Source organism: Pituophis catenifer, unplaced genomic scaffold, assembly GCF_029215685.1.
Source record: "Pituophis catenifer annectens isolate HBS135680 unplaced genomic scaffold, rPitCat1.0.hap2 SCAF_4, whole genome shotgun sequence".
In the NCBI taxonomy this organism is placed as follows: Eukaryota; Metazoa; Chordata; class Lepidosauria; order Squamata; family Colubridae; genus Pituophis; species Pituophis catenifer.
The window spans coordinates 35,848,864-35,870,213 of record NW_027256884.1 but is presented as its reverse complement, the minus strand read 5'-3'; the positions used below and the strand labels follow the sequence as shown (position 1 = coordinate 35,870,213).

The 21,350-nt window shown below is 37.3% G+C and overlaps 1 protein-coding gene across 1 annotated transcript in view; it reads left to right on the top strand.

Moving 5' to 3' along the window:
- The first annotated feature begins 304 nt into the window (after positions 1-304).
- MAP4K4 (mitogen-activated protein kinase kinase kinase kinase 4) overlaps positions 305-21,350 on the top strand; it is a 161,457-nt gene continuing 140,411 nt past the window's right edge. Inside the window, exons 1-2 of the mRNA XM_070943306.1 lie at positions 305-878; positions 1,441-1,506. Of these exons, the coding sequence (XP_070799407.1) occupies positions 822-878; positions 1,441-1,506 (123 nt within the window). The 5' untranslated portion in view covers positions 305-821. The remainder of the gene's footprint in view (positions 879-1,440; positions 1,507-21,350) is intronic.

Sequence of the window (21,350 nt, the reverse complement as noted above, 5' to 3'; positions counted from 1 at the left end):
GAGTTTATTTTGTATCCTTTCGCACCTCTTTCCTCCCAGCGCTCGCTTTGTTTCCCTTTCCCAGCGCTGGAGGAAGCTCCCGTGGAAAAACCAGTGTCTCTGCGCTCAGGGCGCAGCAGCAGCAGCAGGAGGAGGAGCAGACAGAGAACCGAGGCGGGGTGGGGGTAGGGGGGGAGACGGAGGCAGGGAGCGACTGTGTCCGGGTGGCGTTTTATTGTTCGCGTGCTCCGGTGGGCGGGTGGGTGCGAGTATCTCTGCGCGCGCGCGCGCGCGCTCAAGAAAGCCGCCGCCGCCGCCGCCTGCCCTTCTCCCACCGCCGGCTCTTGGATTCTGATGTTGGATGTAGCTGCCTGGGAAGAGACGCCTCTTGGGAGCGCCCCGCTCTTTCTTCCCGATGGTGTGAATCCGCTTCGGAGCGACCTTCGCACGAACTGAGATCGAAAAGGAACTATTTTTAAAGCGGCGAAGAAGTCACGGTAGCCCTACATTGCTCGGTCTCCTCTTTCACCGTGAAGCAAAGCAAAGCAGCAGCGGCAGCAGCAGCAGCAGAAGCCTCCACCGCCCTCCTTCATCTCCATCTCTCCATTGAAGAAGAGTTTTACCCCGGACTGAAGAAAGCAAGAAACGGAAGGGCGGAGAGAGAGAGAGAGAGAGAGAGAGAGAGAGAGAGAGAGAAGAAAAGAAAAGATCTTTCGGAGAGGCAGACACAGAAAGAAAGAGACAGAGAGACATCAAGGGGGTGACGCTTTATATTTTCACCGTGGCGTGCTAAGTGCTTGGCTCTTTATTTATATAGTTAAGAAAAATAACAAAAAGGAAAAATGGCGAATGACTCTCCTGCAAAAAGTCTGGGAGATATAGACCTTTCCTCTTTGCGGGTGAGTGTGACTTGGGGCGAGGGGGAGGCGGTGAGGATGGGAGGGAAAGCAAGGGAGAAAAGGGCTGCTTGCAGACAATCCTTGGCCGTCTTGTCTCCCTCCCGCTATCCACACAAAGCGGGCGACGTCTTCCCTGGCGTGGCTTTTGTTGTTCGGAGCTGGGTTGGGGCGGAGGGGGAAGGAAGGGAGGGAGGTTGAGAGAAAGACTTGGGATTGTACATTTCGGGGGTGGGTGGGTGGGTGGGAGAAGAAACCTCTGTCATAGGTTGTTACACCCTAAAAAAAGGGCCCTTTACTAGTTAGCTCGTTGGCTTCCTATTTTGTGCCCTGGGCAGAAGCGAAGGGAGGATGAGTCCAGCCTTGGGTTCCTTTCCTTTGTTTGCATGTATTGGCATGTGCCTAGAAAAACAGGGTGAAACAACTGCACTGCTAAACGATCCACTCCAGTGTGTGCTTTTGGGGGATCCAGCAAGAATTGCCTAAAAATAACAATCATGTCTTCTCTTTCCCCCTCCCCCTTTCTCCCAACCATCCTTTCATTTTCCTCACCTTCATTGTGTAGGATCCTGCTGGGATTTTTGAGCTGGTGGAAGTGGTTGGAAATGGCACATACGGGCAAGTTTATAAGGTTTGTGTTAAGGATTTTTTTTTTCCCTTAAAAAAAATATATGTACATTTTCCTCCTTCACAGTAGCCATGATGTTGGGCCATCCCTGCTTTGTGAACAAAAGTTAATAGAAATAAATTTCCTGTGGCTTTGTGACAGGGATTATCAGCACCTCTCCTTGTTTTCAAGGGACACGTTTGTGTTCATAAGTTCATAAGACACCAACTCTTGCTGCCCCTATGTTACAAACCAAAACTCTTTTTATCTTTTATTTTATCATGTGGTATTTATTTCCCTGTCTGTGCACTGGGCTGATAGTGACATGGAGAAACTGGGGTGTTCCTGTCATTATCAAAAATGATCATATAGTCTTGCTTTCGAAAAAGAACAGCTGGCTTTCTTTGTTATGAATTTGTCAAGGTGTGTGGAAGCTGGCATAATATTGTCTTCAGTGTTACCTCTATAAGAGGGTGTGGATGAAAAGGGTGGGGTGAAAGTGGGGGAAAAGAGTAGGAAAGGTTATTCTCAGGCTGGAAAGCAGAAAAATCAAAATTTCTGGAACAACCTGTTTGACAAGTAGATGAAATTTGGGGGGAGGGCACAACACACACACAAATATACACAGACATGGGTAAGATAAGTTGCTGGGAAAGTCTTCAAGATATACCCCCTTTAGAGGAAACAAATACTGCAATATCATCGGCTGTGTAATGTTTAGTCACCTATATGACTAAGTTTTCCAATGTACATTGTTATGGGAGTGAAACATCACCCAGGTTTGTTTATATAAAAGACTAACATTAATTTGAGGAAGTAACAAAATGTATTTCTTGTGCTGTGTTGCAGATCTTAACAACTGTTGTTCATCAGTCATCGATTTTCATCTCTGGGTATACAGCAGAAAAGATGCATGATTGTGTACAAGTAGTTTCTGACATGTACTTGTAGATCATCTTCATATCTGATTGTTATTGCTGTATGGATTTGTATACTGTTTGCAACTATAAAAACATTGCAGTGAGCTGAATTGTTCTGGCCTTGCTTTAGATAGAAAGAACTAGGCCTATGTAGGGATTGAATGAATCACTGTGAGTCTGAGTTTGAAACTTGATTTATAGGTGACCTTTTGATACCTGGTTTTGAGTCTCATTTTTCTGCATTGTTATTGCTTGTAAAGGTTACATCATCTTGGGTGTGTCTTTTTCTGCCTCCCATTCCCCAGAATGGAGTTCAGTTGTATGAATGCCTACCTCACTGTCAATTAATTCAAATCATGCAATAGACATAATTTAATCTTAAAATATTGCAAGCTAATTAGTACACTTTTGGAGTTGGCAGAAGGTTGATTGAAATACTTTGGTTTGAGTTCCAAAGTTTTTCATGAAATGGAAATATCCAAACACTGCTAGACCTAATATGAACAAACTGCATGAATGTCTGTACTTGAAAGAAGACAGTTATGTAAACTAAGTGTAATTCTTCTGATAGGCTATTTCAATTTGGTAGTATTACCAATGGGATCAAAATGGTTTGTTCCTCTCTCATACGCACAAATTTGCAGTGAAAAATTTAATGTTTTTTTTGAAGGAGCAGCAATTGATTGATTTTTTTCTTAGTTTGTACCTGTATCCAAATTTGTGTGCCTTTTATTAGCTATAGTGATGCTGAAGATGGGCATTACAGAGCAGTTACTTGATGAAACTTTTCAGTCTTCATTTCTTCTTTGTAGATTGCACTAGTCTATGATATGGAGCAAGTAAGATAAGTTTATACTGTGCGGTTATAGTTAAGATTTAATTTCCTTTCTTTTTATGGATATTTTTCTAAAGAGTTTGGCAACAAAGCTGCATAATAAACCTTAGCAAGTTGTATGAGATATTCAGACCAAACAGAAATTAAGCTGACATTTTGTGCTAAACTATAGCTTGCTAAATCCTGATTTATTATTTGCCTTTGGCTTGACATGCTTTGTGACCCCATAGTTGGCTGGGCTTATGCAGTATAAACCAATGTTTGCTTCAAACAGTATATTGGTAAAAGACAACCAAATAATTTTATAGCTTAATACAGTGTGTCAGTGTGATTTTAAAAATGAAAAGTTTTATGGAGTAAATGTGTTTCCCAACTTGAGCAACTTTAAGAGGTATGGCCCCCAATTTCCAGAATTTCCTAGCCAGCATGGCCATTTTAATAATTCTAGCAGTTGAAGGCCTCATGCTTAAAGTTGCCATGGATGGGAACCACTTATTTATTCCATACATTCTCTACAAAACACCAGGGTATAAAGACAAGAATCCTATGTTCTTCCAGATGGAACTACAGTTCCAGGCTTCCCCAGCTACCAAGCCTTAGCAAGTCTTCCCCAAGTGAAGGCTGCTAAGAACAAGGAGAAAAATTTATCCCCTCTCCCAAAAATTTGCTAATTCTAATGGAGTGACTCTCAAAAAGAGATTTGGGAGTTTGCAAGAATTCCAGTTGTGCTATTAGAAAACCATTCATATAACATTGAATATAGCCTTTAGTGTTTAACAAAATGAAGAAGGATGGCTACTCTGAAGTGTAAATAATGGATTGTCTTGTTTTTTTTTTCTTGAGCTAAAGTAGAAAGAAGACTTGAGCTAAAGTAGAAAGAAGACTTTCTTGAGTGCTTGAGCTAAAGTAGAAAGAAGAAAGAGACTCATAGTTTCTTTACTTTTACTGTTAATTCTTTTCCATATAAGTTCAGTTTAGGTAAAAACCACAGTTTTGAGCTCTTTGTGGAAGTTTTGTTTTGAAGTTTAATTGATATGAATGATTAGCTGCTGTGGTGTACAAATGAAAACATTTTTTCTAGAAAGCAGGATAGTGTTAGAATAGGGAGAGTAAATCCTCTTTATCAATCTGAGGTCAACTGGTTTTCAGCTGAATGGCATGTACAGACTTGCTCAGCAGCATTCAGATTCTTATTGCAGAATAAGGAGCAGCAACACTATGGATGTGTTTTCTAATGAATTGGGTGCCCTGATTTTTCTTTGAGAGGCAATAGAACAAAACAAATGTGAAGCCTCAAAATAAATTAATTGTTCTAAGGGGCATGTTTAGGGAATTTGAATTAATGATGATTTGGATTTAGTAGAAGAATTGTCTGCATATTATTTTAGGTTCTTATGTGTTGCAATAAAATAGAAACTTGTAGAAAAAAAATTGTAAAAAAGAGTTCACCAATGCTTTATCATACATCTTAAACAAAATCCTGTACTTTTAAAAGATTTAGATTATTGATGCTATTAAAGCTTATTGCTTTATAATTCTTGTGATTTATTTATATTTTTAACTAAGATCCATTAATAAGCAGTTTTAATATCTGTGAAGTAATGAACTTTGTGGGTTTTACTTCTGGTTGTTAATCTAAGAGAGAGGATTTCACTTATGGTACCTTCATGAGAGAAAGTGTATGAAAAACCCATATGAATTTAGTCGGTGACTGATGGTATTTTATTAAAATAGCGATATTCAACTTGCTGTTTGCTTTGTTACAAACATGTGATAAATTATATTTTTCACAAAGTATCTTGTATGTCTGCCTGCTTGCCTGCCTGCCTGCCTGCCTACCTACCTACCTACCTACTATGGGAAATCTTTATTTTGGCTTATTAGCCTTTTATTATCTGGAATTGAGTTTCTAAATACGTGTTGTTCGGAAAAACCAGTTTGACAATGATAATGTGTAAAAGACAGCTGAAGAAAGGATATAACCAATGACTTTCCTCCTGTAAAGCACTGAAATAAAAGTGAGGCACTGGAAAAACAAGTGTCCTTTGCAAACAGCTGCTGTAAATATTTCCCATGTCTTTTCAAAGACCCCAGCAAAAGCTAATGATTAGGAAATAACGGGCAATAGTAGGATTGAATTCCACAGGAAATGTGCCCTTATAATTGGGAATGGACTCACGCTGCTACTCTCTAGAACTCTTGTGAGACAATCTGTTGTGAAGACTTCTTTTACTTTATTCATATTTCAGCATTTCAAGAGCACATATAAATTATGCATGTTCCCTGTGTTTCTGGAAAGGGATGTAATGGAGAAACCAGTTGTGTGTGAAAATACTTTGAACAACTTGAGATATTATACTTGACAAAATATTTTTTCCTGTACATTCTACTTCAGTGAAGTCTTTATCCTTTACTCTGGGATAAGAATTCTGCTGGTTATTCCAATGCTGCTGCTCTATGTTAAACATTCTGACTACATTTCTCTTTTGTTCATTTTTCCCCAACTGTGGTATGCATTCTGTTCTAAATAATATTTCATACATGTGATGAAGTGGTTGTAATCCACAAAAGCTTCTTTTCTAATAAAATTGTTAGTCTTTAAGTCACCACATAACTCCTTTTTTTTGTTACAGTATACTAACATGTCTAGCCACACTTAGAATTATTAGAAATTACATATACACAATTTTGAAGTTACTGATATCGCCATGTCTATATTTAATATTGTTTATTTTTAAAAAAATAGAGTTGGCTAATAGGTACCCCTCAATATTGTAACAGGTGTTTCTTTTTAAGTAGATAAACAATGTTTCTAGTGTTCAGTGTTTCAATGTACAATGTTTATTTAAACATGACCATGGCGGGTTAGTAAATCATTTTCTCCTTTAAGAAGCTTTCCCAAATCTGGTATCATTTTCATGTATTTGCCACTGTAGTTCTTAGTATGTGGTACCAAAAATGGCAGTAATACAACATGAAATTAAAAATGTCTCTAACATGGTTGGGTAGTTGTCCAGTTTAAGTGATTTTTTCAAAGGATTATGTACAAAAGCTTACATTTGGAGTATTTCCTACCTATTTTCCCACATTTTTAAGCACTTATAATATCAGCAAACATAGTTATATGTTGCATAAATGAGTGCAGGATCCTTATAGGAGGAGAGCTTTGTTAGACTATCATAGGAAAAGTCTGCTTAGCATCCTTTCCACCTAATACATTTTATTAAAAGGCTCATATGCTTTTGTGAGATGTTGTTTACTTCCTCAGATAAGCAGAATGACGTAGATGCATTAAGCTAATATTTCTAGCTTAAATCTGAAATATGTGTAAAATGCATGTATCTCCTAGTTGATGAAATGTGGGCAATTTTCTTATGGATCTAGCCTGAGTTGCATGATCATACAAGGGATAAAACTGATTTTTGGTTCTGTTTCTAGCATCCTGTCCCACAATATTGTCCTTACTATTTGGCAACAAATAGTATGTATGCCACAGATGCAACTATGGTTGGTATTTTAGCCTTCATCTTTTCTGTATTCAAAAAAAGTATGTGAAAATTTATGTTGACAAAAACCATGATGGGTGTTTGGAAATTACATTGGTAATAATATCTGATGATACATATGCATGGTTGTGACTTGAAAGTTAAGAGGAGTAAATGATAAAAAGCATAAATTAACACATGAATGAAAACAAACTAGGTAACTATGAAATTAAGAGAAAGAGAAAGGATGCATTAGCTATGAATGATGGAGGCCTGGTTTTATGATGTAGAATTGATGAATACATGCAGGGAAGTTAATGTGGGGACCTAATTATGATTAACTGTTAAACTGTATATGAGAATGTATCAGTTGGTATTATTTAAAGTTGATATGATATAGGTTGCCCATGAAATTAGAAATCCAAAGGTGGCTGTATTTGCATATTATACATGGGCAGCGGTAATAAAATGATTAAAGATGAGTTTTAGAGAAAATTTGTACAACATTCTGATTTAATATATCATAGGGAAAATGTTTGGTGACAGAATGGCATGAGTGAGTACAGAAAAATGAACATATCTTTTAGAGAACCAATGTGAATGAATATGGTGATGGGGAAAGATCTGATTGTAACAAAAAATGTTTTTTTGCAAATACTTACATTTAGCTTGAATATTACTTATGCATACACCTGGAAAAATAATTAATCAAAAAGCATGATTGATATGACTGCTTTAAAATGAATGAGAAAATTGGTGGACAGAATGATGATGAAAGGTTTTAAATATGGAAGAGACAATTATTTGGTGTTATTAAGAGAAAGTCTTGAAAAAAACAGGAATGGACAAATAGAAAAGAAGTGAATGCACTGAAGTAATAGAATAATTGCAGGAAGGAAAACTATAGGCCTCTATTAAAAAGTATTACCATGTTTCCCTGAAAATAAGACTCGGTCTTATATTTTTTTGAACCCTGAAATAAGCGCTTGGCCTTATTGCCATGCGCTCAAAAGTCCGATTGGGCTTATTATCAGGGAGTGTCTTATTTTGGGGAAAACAGGGTAGGACAATAGATTAATCTCCAAACAGAATGTAAAAAGTAAATATTAAGAAAGATGATATGGAAAATACTTGGGATTGAATGAAAATAATTACAAGAAACAGAATAAGTGTGGAACAGTTTTTATGGAAAGGAAAATTTATTTTGAAAAGTAGTCAAAAGGTCTAAGCAGGGAATCTTCAGTAGATTTAATGTAATTAAAAATAAATGGTATGAAATTAATTAGGTTGAAAGTGAAGTGAGGTAATGTTGGAAGGTGCATTTTAGAAATGTCTATGTAAATGATAGTGATACTGTAAAGAGTGCAATTGAAATAAGGAATGAAAATTTTTAGAAGAAAAAAAGAAAATGCTAAATACAAAGAATAATAATGAAAAATAATATGAAAAGTGTAGATTGCAGTGGTGGAAAAATGTTAAAATATGAATCATTAGGAAGTCACTGCTGCTTTATGCAAGATAAAGGAAGTATAGATCTGATTTTTGCTCTTTAGCTGGTAATTAAGAAACCCATGAGTATGAATTTAAGTTGCTTTAGAAAATATGTAAAAGTAAACAACCTTGAATTATTGCATGCATTAGGAAAGGATGGTGATTGCCTCATGGATAAGAGTGGTATATGATTGAGGTAGAGTATGGCATTTGGCATTCAGTAGGATTAAACAAGGATCTCTGATGTTTCCCTAGCTCAGTGTTTTTCTAAATTGGCAATTTGAAAATGTTTGGCTTTCAACTCTCAGAATTTCCCAGCCATGCTTTGCCATATGTCATGCTAACTTTGAAAAACATTTGCCCTAGTTGTTTACAATATTTGTGGAATAAATAAAAAAAATATTGTCTGATATTAAGGAGGGGTGTTGTTGGGGATGTGAATATACATGTGTTTTTACATGAAAACTCTAAGAATTTGAAGTCAATCTTCGCTTCAGATTACATTTTCTAATGCTAGTCACTAATTGGACCTAAAATTAATGTATCAAGAGTTGCATCTGACAGGCAAAATTGAATGAATACTTACAAGTTATACATAAAGAGTGAGAACCTAGAGAAACATGAATTTTATCATCCAGTGTTAGCAGATAGACATGTTATGTCATGGGTGTCAAACTCAATCATGTCACGTGACGTATTGTGACATATGACATTTTTTTGTCTTTGCGGAGCCAGGGTGGGCATGGCCTGCATATGACGCATTTGGCATGTGGGCCGCTAGTTTGACACTCCTGTGTTATGTTGATGCTATGGTTATCCTTTCCATAGTATTAAGGAACTTTTTTCAACTTCTTTTTTTCTTTTCTAAAAGAATTTCTTTCAAATCCTTGCCTTAAGTAGCTAAGAGAAAAACTGGACAACAGTTACCATTCTTTTTGGAGTATAAGATACACTTTCCCACCTATAAGTGAATGAAAATTGTGGTGCGTCTTATACACCAAATGTTGCTGAAGCTCCGCCCACCTGCTGGCCCCTACCCTTTGGCTGGTTTTGGCCTCCACATGTTCTATTTTAGATCTGTTCCAGGCTGCGGGGATTGCCACAGCACATTGTTGCCGATCACTGCCTCCACACGTCATGCTTTTGGCCTCTGTGCATTGCATATTCAGCTGGTTCCAGGCAGTGGGAATCAGTGGCAGCGGCAGCAGCAGCAATCCCTGCCGTCTGGAACCAGCTGAAAATACGATACGCGGAGGCCAAAAATGGGGCATGCGGAGGCTGAAAATGCGACGTCCAGAGGCCAAAAGTGCGACCCATGGAGGTGACGATGGAACAGCTGATTGGTGGTATTCTGGGAGGCCAATCCAACCGCCAATCAGCTGCTCGTGCTGAATCAGACTGCAATAACGTGTTTACCAGGCTGTTTGCTGCAACAATGCTAGACAGATGAATACCTATGAAAGCTGGTAGGCAGGGGGCAGAAATTTTTTTTCTTGTTTTCTTCCTGAAAAACTAATGTGCGTCTTATACTCCGGAGCATCTTATACTCCGAAAAATACGGTATATAAAAATAAAAATAATAGCCTTAAACTAAAGTACATTTATTATATATATACCCAAATAATATGTGTTGTATGGAAGTGTATTATTTAATAAAGTATGCTTTGTAGGATTTTTTTTAATACTTTTGTGCTTCCCCATATGGCAGAGCGATAAAGCATAAGAGTGCATTAATAGTATGCTTAATATTGTATATAGGCTGTAAAGAATTTCTGGTCAAAGCAGAAATAAAGTCAAGGGCCCATAGATGACTTTCTGTACCATCGTATATGGAGAAATGTTAACTTATGCTATTACAAAGATAATAGGTAGTATGTGGTCAGTTAAAAATGAATATTTATTGAAAAAAATCCAGATGGATGTGTTGTTCTTTATTAGAAGTTAGGAGAAAGATAAAAATACATTCAGTGTAGTTTAGTATGGAATTCTTAATAAATGAATGTATTAAAATAAGAGGGATAAAGAGATATGGGTGGTGAATGATTTAAATATAAATATGAGTGACCAGTATATTAAGGAGGATGGATTGTAGAGCATGAATGAATTAAAAGCAATAACTATTTAGAGAAAAAACAAAGGGATTGAAAAGAAGAAAGAAGAGAAAATATTAGGTTTGGATGAAGTTGAAGAGAGTCTGAAAAAGATTCTCTTCAACAGGTAAAAAATTTAAAATAGAAAAGTGTGCAGAAGTAGGCTTAAGAGGCTGTATATTAAGTATGGACATTCTTTCTTTACTTGTGGACAATTCCTTGAAGGAGCTCTATCTCTTCCTGGATGGATACATGGGATCAAGTAAATGCTCATTGGAAAAAGGGTCATTATGGGATAGTGGCAGAGTATGATCTTTTCTGATTATGCCAGAAATTGAGGTACAGAGGATTCTTGTTATTTGTGGGAATTAACATTATGTAAAATCACCATGAACACTGAATTAATGAATACCAACTAATTTGGTATTGAGTTTGTTGGATAACTCAAATTTTTCACTGTTCTTACTGTGCGTGAATGACAGTTCTGTGATTGTTGATTTTGCAGTTACAAATAAATTTTAGCAAGTAGACAAATTCAGAAATTTGGAATCTGAAAATAATGTAAATTGACTGTATTATCTAAATGGGCTGTACAAATCTGCTTGCAGTATTCAAAATCGACTGTAAACTTAGATGAAACTATTGTAGAAAGTATACATGATGTTTGTGTTAGAACACAGAAATATTAGGGATTGCTTTTGTTTTAAGAATACAGAATACAGTTACAGACTTATGTGTTCTAACTTTTCAGAGAAAGGCAGCAGGGGAAATAATAAACAATCCAGTTCTTATTTTTTTGAAATCTTTAGCTACTTGTTCAGTAATAAATGAATATTGTCCAACAACTATGGAAAAGATGTAAAACAATTTTAAGTAGAAATAATATTTGAACACTTAATACTTCCTTATATAGTGATATGAGATTATGTTGAAACACCTTGTTTAAAGTTGCATATATGAATAAGCATTCATTAGATGGATTCATACATTAAAGTTTAACTATTAAACTATGTGTAGATTATTAAACCACAATGCTGAATTTTAACCCATTAAAACCAACTACATATTTTAGTCTGTGTCTAAATGTCATTCCAGAATAAATTTCTTTTACTTTTTTTCTTTGTTTTATATCTTATATTAATTCTGACTTAGGGGGAAAAAAACTGTCTTGCCATTTGAATAAATAGCTATTACCCAAAGAATAATACCAATATTATATTTTTGTACCCCTCCCCCCCGCCCCAATGTGTCTATGTTTTTTTTTAAAAAGCTCTGCATCTATCTTTAATGGAACAAAAGTACAATTTTTAAAAATGAGTTTTTCAGTTTGGAAACTCCAGATTCAAGAATTAATTCAACTCTATAATTCAGGTAGAAAATAAAATTTATTCGATTATATTCTCTCTGCTGAAAGCGGTTTAGCTTTCTAACAGTATGGGTAATTAATTTAGCCGAACAGGATATTTTATTAGTTAATTCCTGGTTAATTTTCCTTGGAAATTCTTTTAAGTATGATGTTAACTTCTCAAACATTGAGCTTTATTCTACGAATAATTCCTTTTACCAAGATTCAAAACTTACTTTCCAAATATAGATCTATGAACAACAAAAAAAGCAACTTAAGGGCCTCCATTTAAGCATTATTATAGTTAATACTCAGTGCAGTGGTTCCAAAAGCCTTATGCAGTATTACAATGCCTATAAAGGAGCTTGTTGCCTCTAGCCGGTCTCAGTTGATCTCTAGGGAGCTAAAACAGAGATCATCCTGAATAGAACTTGGACCTGATACCACCAGAAAAACCCACATCTCTAGTTTAGAGTGGGAAGTTGAACAAGCATTTGGGAAAAAAGCACTGAAAACCCCTTTTCATATTGTTACCAAGACACTTACCTGGATGGGCCCATAAAATCATTGATGTCAAGCCTGACCCAGGGGTGACTTTGCCTTAATCAAAGATGTTTACAAGGGCACACCTTTCATTGTTTTAAGAGGTTCATGGAATTTAAACAATGCTAAGAAGATTTAAATTACGCATGTCAGAACAAGAAATCCAAAAATTTTCAGTAGGGCTGAATATATCTTAAGTAAGGTAAGCCTGTAGGTTATATGGCCATGATAGTGAATCTATGGCACGTGTGCCGGAAGTGGCACACAGAGCCATCTCTCCTGGCACATGACCCAATCACCTGTTGGTCTTCTGGGTTCCGGTGTGCTGGCCAGCTGATCTCTACATGGGGCTCCCCTTGAAGAGCACCCGGATGCTCCAACTGGTCCAGAATGTGGCTGCGCAGGTGATTATGGGAGCGACATGGCACTCCCATGTAACACCTCTCCTGCGCGAGCTGCGCTGGCTCCCGGTGGTCTTCCTGGTGCGATTCAAGGTGTTGGTTACTATCTAAAGAGCGCTTCATGGCTTAGGACCTGGGTACTTACGAGATCGTCTTCTGCTACCGATAGCCTCCCACCGACCAGTATGTTCCCACAGAGAGGGACTCCTCAGAATGCCGTCGGTCAAACTATGTTGACTGGCGACTCCCAGGGGGAGATCCTTCTCTGTGGGGTTACCTGCCCTCTGGAACGAATTGCCCCGGGATTTACGGATGATCCCTGACCTACACACCTTTCATTGTGCCCTCAAGACACTGTTGTACACCTGCACGTTGGTCTTTGTGCACGCATGCGTGCCAGAAACTAGAAGACCAGGTCGCCGGTACACATGTACGTGCCAGCAACCGGAAGATCATCTTCTCAGCATGCACATGTGCACCTTGCGGCTGATCTTCCGGTTTCCGGCATGCGTGCGTGTGCTCCCATTTTGGCACTCAATGCCAAAAAGGTTCGCCAACACTGGCATAAGGTGTTCTACATCTAGAACTACTGGTGTTCTCTAGGAGTGTTAGAGCTAATCTGTTGCCTGATGTTTAACTATAACATCTAATAATGAGTCCATAACTACATTCTGCCAATTCTGAGTTAAATGTAGTTCAACGCTAAATAGTTTCTGATATTCTGTTGTTGCTTGGGAGATACTCACAACGTATTTGTTAGCAATATTTTTGAGTCGTTTAATCAGTCCTTGCAAAATCTATATATCTGAGAAATTTTGGTTGCTGGATGTCATAAAGGCAGACATGAAACCTTGTTTCTTCTAGCAGAATCATTGCAGAGAAAAATTGGGCAGTTATATATGAAAACTGGAAGAAGTTAACTAAAATCTTTCAATCCTGCAAAACTTTTCTTTGAGTAAAGAAAAGACCATAACTACATTTGTAAGTAACTGGAAGTCTTGTATGCGGTTGATACTAATTAGAAAGGATAGAATATGCAAAGAATTGAGCCATCTATAACCTTAGAAAAGATGAAATCTAAATGCATTATATTTGCTCTAAAGAAGATTATAAGCCACTTTATTTTTTTCTTTTTCTTTCTTTTATTTTCTTCTGTTTACTGATCACTTTTCTTTTTCTCTTTAAATTGTATTTTTTTCTTTGTAAAAACTTCTTCAATACAAATTAATTAAAATAAAATTACTTTTATTAAATGTATATAGCTGCCTATTTCTCCATACTGTCTCTGGATAGTTAAAAAACAAGCAGCAATGAAAATAAAACTTAACAGCCAATGTTAAAACAGTTGAAGTAGCATTAACACAACATCTGGGCTCTGACTGACAGTAACACTTGAAATATTTGCTATTAATGAAATGATTGATAGTTTCTTGATTTCCTAATACAATATTTCATTTCTTACAATGAATTTTTTATAACAGTATTTAGTATTTTCTTTTAATTTTTATATATTACTGCTTGAATATAAGAATCATGTGTAAATATTTCCCCTTTTTAAATTTGGAATTTTATAATGCTAGTCATGGGAATCTTCCAGGATAAACTGCTCAAGGAGCTAGATAAAAACTTTTGAAGTTCTTCTATTTGGTTTTCAAGGCCAACTTCATTTAATGTTTGTGAAATGAACCATAGGCTGAGATCAATATATGTCAGCTTATGGTAAATATGCACACTTTTTTTTTCTTTATCCCACTTTGTTTTTAGAGTTGTTAACAGATTAAAGGGATTTTAACTGACTAATAGAATTTTAAAGCATTGATTCACCATAATTACCAGCTTATTGTGAAACTTCAATTGAGGTGCCTTCAGAATATCCTTGGCTCCTCTTGCAGCTGAGATGGTTAAACAGCCTAGAACAATTCTGTTTGTGGATTGATTAATTATTATATGTCAGAGTCTGTGGCTGCTGCTGTTCATAATAAGTCAGACTTGGTTCTTATGACTTTTTATTAAAATGATGAACCTATATGTCCTACTTTGTAAAAAAAAAAGGAAAAAAAAGCTTTTCCACCACTCTCAGGAAGAAATCTTCTAGAATTTAATCAGTCTTTTTGACAGCTTACTCTAAATAGGAATGAATACACTTAATGCATTTTGTGAAAAAACTGGAATTCTAAAGAATTTTTATTGTTGCATAAAGTTAATCCAGTCTGGGTATGTGGCATTTTGTCTCTATAGTTTATCTCTTGCATCCTTACAAAATAAATTAATATGGGTAAAGTGAATGTTTTATTCATATACTAACTTAATAATTGAGGAATATTTCTGTCTGAAATCTATGTAAAAATTTACCAATATGGAAATAACAGTTTTGATTTTAAAGGGTGGACACATTATCATTGTAATCTTAGCAAATCTCTTGAGAAGATATAATGATGATGCAATGCATTTCCCATAATATGTCTTCAGGAATACAAAATACTGATTTGCAGTTCTTTGCAATTCTCTAACAGCCATAATGCTGGTTTTTTTCACCTTTTCACTATGTAGTTCTTAAGTGTTGTTAAGACTGAAGGAACACTGAAATCTCTGCTCATTAATTTGAAGCAGAAATTTTTTCTCTGTATTGAATAAGATGTAATAGTAAAAAGTAGACCATTTAAATATTTATCTGAGAAATTTTTTTCCTCCTTGTACTTAAGAAAAAAAAATAAAACATTTAAATACTTTGAAATCTAAAAAAAAACATGTCTGGGAAGAATGCTTCCATGGATCTAATAGTTGGTTAAATATTTATTTAGTATTATTGCAAAAAGAAAATTTTCTCAAATTATTGAAGTGTAAATAGGTACATATGCTAAGTATAATATAGAATTGTAGAATTAAATCTTATCATTTGGTTACAATTTTTGTGAACGATTACTTATGGATATGTTTAGATTTGCTTTTTATGACCTGTGTACAGATTTTGTATAAATATCTTTCAGGATCAATTTATGGTTGCAAATATTTCTGAATTTTAATACAGCTACCATTTTGAAAGTAACTATTTCAAATCTTCTTTGCAGCAGTTACACAGTAATTATCTACTTTGCCCTTCCATAAACAATGTTTTTAATCAATAAATCCAAAAATCAGCAGTTCATTTTAATCTACTTTCAGTAAAAAATTTGTAAGAGGTTTTCAGCCTTTTATAAAAGGAGTCGTAGTTCCCTCCTTGATCCAACAAGTAAATTTGTCCATTTCTGCTAACTGAGCCATCTTACGTATTTTTATTAATTTATTAAATAAATTAATAAATAAGAGCCTTGATAGTACAGGGGTTTAGTGCACCCTGTTATTAACACAGCTGCCTGCAATTTCTGCTGGTTCGAATCTCTCCAAGGCTCAAGGTTGACTCAGCCTTCCATCCTTTCTAAGGTAGGTGAAATGAGGACCCAGTTTGTGGGGGCAATAAGCTGACTTTGTATAAAATATACAAAAGAATGAAGGCTATTGCTTAACGCATTGTAAGCCGCCCTGAGTCTCCGGAGAAGGGCGGCATATAAATCAAATTAAAAAAAAAAATGTTTATACCATCCATCTCCCCTGTAAGATAACTCTGGCAGCCATTACTTCATTATTGGTGCTTTTAGTCTTCCATCTTTGTGCATATAATAGTTTCACTGCATTTAACTTCTGCTTTTTACAATCTTATCTACATAGGCTATGCTTAAGAAAATTATGTTATTACTACACTCTGCCAATTCTCCCGGCCTCCTGAAATTGTAAGAAGTGTCAAAACAGCCCAAGTTAGCTGTGGCTTCTAATCACTAGTTTGGCTTTGAAGAGAACTTTGCTAAGTATGTCGCGTGGAAAATCAGTCAAATTGTGGGGGTTTTATATTACTTTACTGAGATTTTGATTCACTTAAAAAATTAACTATACTATGTGACCTGTGGGTCATCCTTATTTGCCATACAATACAGATTATGCTCCTTTAGCAGAAACCTGGTGGAGGCTTTTCCTCTGTTGACCTATGGAACAACCTGCTGTATTATTGGGAATTGTATGAGGAAAACTGTACCTCTGCTCCCCAACTGGTGTGTCCCCAAGATCTCCTCTTCAAATGTTGAAATCCCTCAGCTAGCCCTACCTTTGCTGCAGTCTTCCTCGTCCTTCTCTTGCTGCCCGCTGCTGTCAGATTCAGCCTTGGGTCCAAAGCAGCCAATCATTGCTTCCTGTTGGGCCTTGCCGCCAGCTGATTGGGCATAACAGTCAGAGGGAAGGAGGAAAGAGGTGGAGATATGCCCCTCCTATCTTCCCTTGCACCACACCATCTACAGGTCCCTGGGAAATGTAGTCAGAAATGACAATCACATTACTATGGCTGATGGCGGTTGTGTAGCAGTGCTGAAAGGGCCACAATCCCAGTAATGGCTCCCAGATTTTGGACACATTTATTAAATTAGCCCATTTGAGGTAGACTGATTCAGAAACTGTTGGCCTAGATGCACTGTTTTACCAAATGGAAGGTTACAAAGAGACAGGAGAGTTTTAGTAGTATATAGCCCTTAGCAATAGCATTTAGGCTTATATACCACTTTACAGTACTTTTACAGCCCTCTCTAACCGGCTTACAGAGTCAGCATATTGCCCCCAACAATCTGGGTCCTCATTTTATCAACCTCGGAAGGATGGAAGGTTGAATCAGTCTTGAGCCGGTGGGACTTGAATTGCCGAACTGCAATCAGCAGTCAGCAGAAGTAGCCAGCAGTACTGCACTCTAATCACTGCGCCACCATGGCTCCATATAGATGTAGCGTGTTGAAGACCATGAGCTTCTTACATGCATGTGGGTCATAGGCTTGCTGTTTATTGATAAATTTACTGTAGACTTCAGCCCTGGCCTTCAGTGTTCTCTTTTTAGTACTTTCCCTTTGCCTCTTATATATTATATACTGTGATCTTAATGGATTTGGACTTATATGGAAAAGTACTAAATCACTTTTTCTTTACTTATAGTACAATTGTGTGTATTTTATTTGTAAGAAAATACAGTATACAGTTTCAAACTGTATATTGCATATTTTACCATCTGTTGCAAGTCACTTGTGGAATGTGTGGGAAAGTAAGTAGGGATGTGAGAGACACTGAACTGAAGATATATTTTGACAGCCAAGCTATTATGTTGCATGATTTCTTGTGCTTTGCAATGCATGTGGTCCTTCCCCCAAGTATTTTGACTTCACACTCCATTCATGAATGTTCACTATCCTGGTGGCAGCAGTTACAAGTTACTAGTCTTGCTGTTCTGTTCATTTATGTATGTATCATTCACATTTATATGCTCCTTTCTGCAAGGACAGTAATAGAGCTCTATGGAACTAATGCCTTTCAATTTCAAGTAATTTCAAGTTCATTTTTTTTTTAATTTGATTTATATGCCGCCCTTCTCCGGAGACTCAGGGCAGCTTACAATGCGTTAAGCAATAGCCTTCATTCTTTTGTATATTTTATACAAAGTCAGCTTATTGCCCCCACAAACTGGGTCCTCATTTCACCTACCTTAGAAAGGATGGAAGGCTGAGTCAACCTTGAGTCTTGGAGAGATTCGAACCAGCAGAAATTGCAGGCAGCTGTGTTAATAACAGGGTGCACTAAACCCCTGTACTATCAAGGCTAGAACAATTTAAAAATTGTTCTGGATATTGACTTTTAGTATTTGCTTGAAATGAGTGCAAGGACCTGTGGTGGCACAGTGGTTGGAATGCAGTATGGCAGACTAACTCTGCCCACAGACTGGAGTTCTATCCTGACCAGTTCAAGATTGACTTGGCCTTCTATCCTTCCGAGGTTGGTAAAATGAGAATTCAAATTGTTGGGGCAATATGCTGACTTTGTAAACCGCTTATTTTATTTATTTATTTATTTATTTATTTATTTTATTTTATTTAATTTATTTATTTATTTATTTATGAATTTTTATACCACCCTTCTCCTGAAGGACTCAGGGCGGTGCACAACCACGATAAAACCAACAGTAAATAAAAGTTAAAATTAATTAAAACAAATTAAATAATCTGGTAGAGAACATAATTAAAAACTTAAGAGTTTAGAGAGTGCTGTAAAGCACTGTGGGACAGTATATATGTCTAAGTGTTATTGCTATTGCTAAGGAATCTTGTATTTAATGAACCTATTTTTTCCCCCTTCAGTTAGTGAGATTTCTAATACTAAAAATATAAACTCCTTGTTCCAGTCCAGTGCATTGCAGACTACAGTTCCCATTATCCCCAGTCAGCCAGATTGATGGAAAATTGGCAGGAGCCAAACTGGTTCAGAAATAAAGCTTTGAATTTAGAACTCCAAGTTTGGCTGATAATTTTTTCCCCCTTAATTTCTCCCCCTCCCCCCCTATTAAACGATACATGCAGGTAATCCTCGACTTACGACCACAATTGAGCCCAACATTTCTGTTGTTAAGTGAAACATTTGTTAAGTGAGTTTTGCCCCATTTTACAACTTTTCTTGCCTCAGTTGTTACCTGAAGTTGTTAAGTTAATAACACGGTTGTTAAGTGAATCTGGCTTCCCCATTAGTTTCCTTGTCAGAAAGTCACAGAAGGTGATCATGTGACCCCCACAGGACACTGCAATCATCATAAATATGAATCAATTCCCAAGCATCTGAATTTTGATCACATGGCCATGGGGATGCTACAAGGATCATAAGTGTGAAAAACAGTCATAAATCATCTTTTTTCAATCCTGTTGTAGCTTTGAATGGTCACTAAATGAACTGTTGTAAGTGGACGACTATCTGTATATGGATATAAAAATTTGTACAGAAAATCCTCAATTTACAACTACAATTGGGCTTGGAAATTTCATCCACTAAATTAATCTGATTTTATGACCATTTTTTCCTGCAGTCAGTAAGCAAATCACTGTGATTGTTAAGCAACTGATATGATTGTTAAGCAAATTTTCAATTGACTTTGAAATTGAAAATACACCCACACAGATTATATGTACATTTGCATTTGTTTAATTTAACTATTACCAGACAGTGTGTAGTACATTCTTGTATAAAAGAAAAAGCCTTCCAATCAGGGATGAAATGCTACCAGTTCAGACTGGTTTGCCCAAACCGATAGTAATAAAAGCTATCAGTTCGCCCAAACCGGTAGTAAAAAAATGCTACCGGTTCAGACGAATCAGTATTTCTGATGATCAGCTGTGCCACACGATTTATATTCTCTAGAAAGCAGGAAATCTAAATCCTGCGGCACAGCTGTTCCTCCCTCGTTGTTCTACTTACCTTCTTAAACCTCCTTTTTCAGCTGCGCTGTGGTGTGCCTGCATGCAAAGCACATGTTTGGCGTGCACAGCAAACTGGTAGAAGACCTCGGAGGATTTCATCACTGCTTCCAATATATTGTAGACTATTTATGAATGTATTGAGTATTTCTGATTAATGAAAAGCTTATTTTAATTATATAACTACTAGGAAAAGACATATTAAACATGCTTTTTGGAGGCTATATAGAAAGATGAACATATTTTAGAAAGTTGAAACAAGTTTCTGAAAACATTAATATAGGGAAACAATTTTAAACAAAAGGTGTTTAAAATAATTAGTAGCCTATTGCTTAGTAGCCCAGCACATTTGTGTTTATTTATTTATTTATTTATTTATTTATTTATTTATTTATTTATTTAATTTGTATACCGCCCTTCTCCCAGAGGGAACTCAGGGCGGTGAACAGCCAAAATTAAAAAACATACAAATACAAAAGTTAAGATAATTAAAAAGAATTAAATCATTAGCTTCCCAATTTAAAACCCCCAAATCCATAAAATTTAAAATCCCAATTAAAAACCATTTAGGCTAGGCCGGCTTGGTGGAATAAAAACATCTTCAGGGCTTTACGGAAGGTCCAGAGGTCCGGGATCAATCGTATTCCAGGAGGCAGCTCATTCCACAGGCTCTCTCCCTGGGGGCTGCCAGCCAACATTGCCTGACCGACGGTACCCTGAGGAGGCCCTCTCTGTGAGAGCGAATTGGCCGATGGGAGGTTATCGGTAGAAGCAGGAGGTCTCGTAAGTACCCTGGCCCTAAGCCATGGAGTGCTTTAAAGATGAGAACCAACACCTTAAAGCGCACCCGGAAGACCACCGGGAGCCAATGCAGCTTGCGCAGGAGAGGTGTTACCTGGGAGTGCCACGTCGCTCCCATAATCACCCACGCGGCCACATTCTGCACCAGCTGGAGCCTCCGGGTGCTCCTCAAGGGGAGCCCCATGTACAGAGCGTTGCAGTAGTCCAGGCGTGACGTGACCAGGGCATGAGTGACCGTGCACAGGGAGTCCTGATCCAGAAAGGGGCGCAACTGGCGTATCAGGCGAACCTGATAAGAAGCCCCCCTGGCCACGGCCGTCATATGCTCTTCTAAAGACAGCCGTGTATCCAGGAGGACACCCAAGTTGCGAGCCCCCTCTGTGGGGGTCAGTGACTCACCCCCAATAGCCAGCGATGGCACCAGCTGGCTATATCGGGACGCCGGCATCCACAGCCACTCGGTCTTGGAAGGGTTGAGTCGAAGCCTGTTCCTTCCCTTCCAGACCCGCACAGCTTCCAGACAATGGGACATCACTTCGAGGGCATCATTGGGGTGGTCTGGGGTGGAGATGTACAGCTGAGTGTCATCAGCGTACAGATAGCATTGCACCCCAAAACCACGGATGATCTCACCCAGCGGCTTCACATAAATGTTG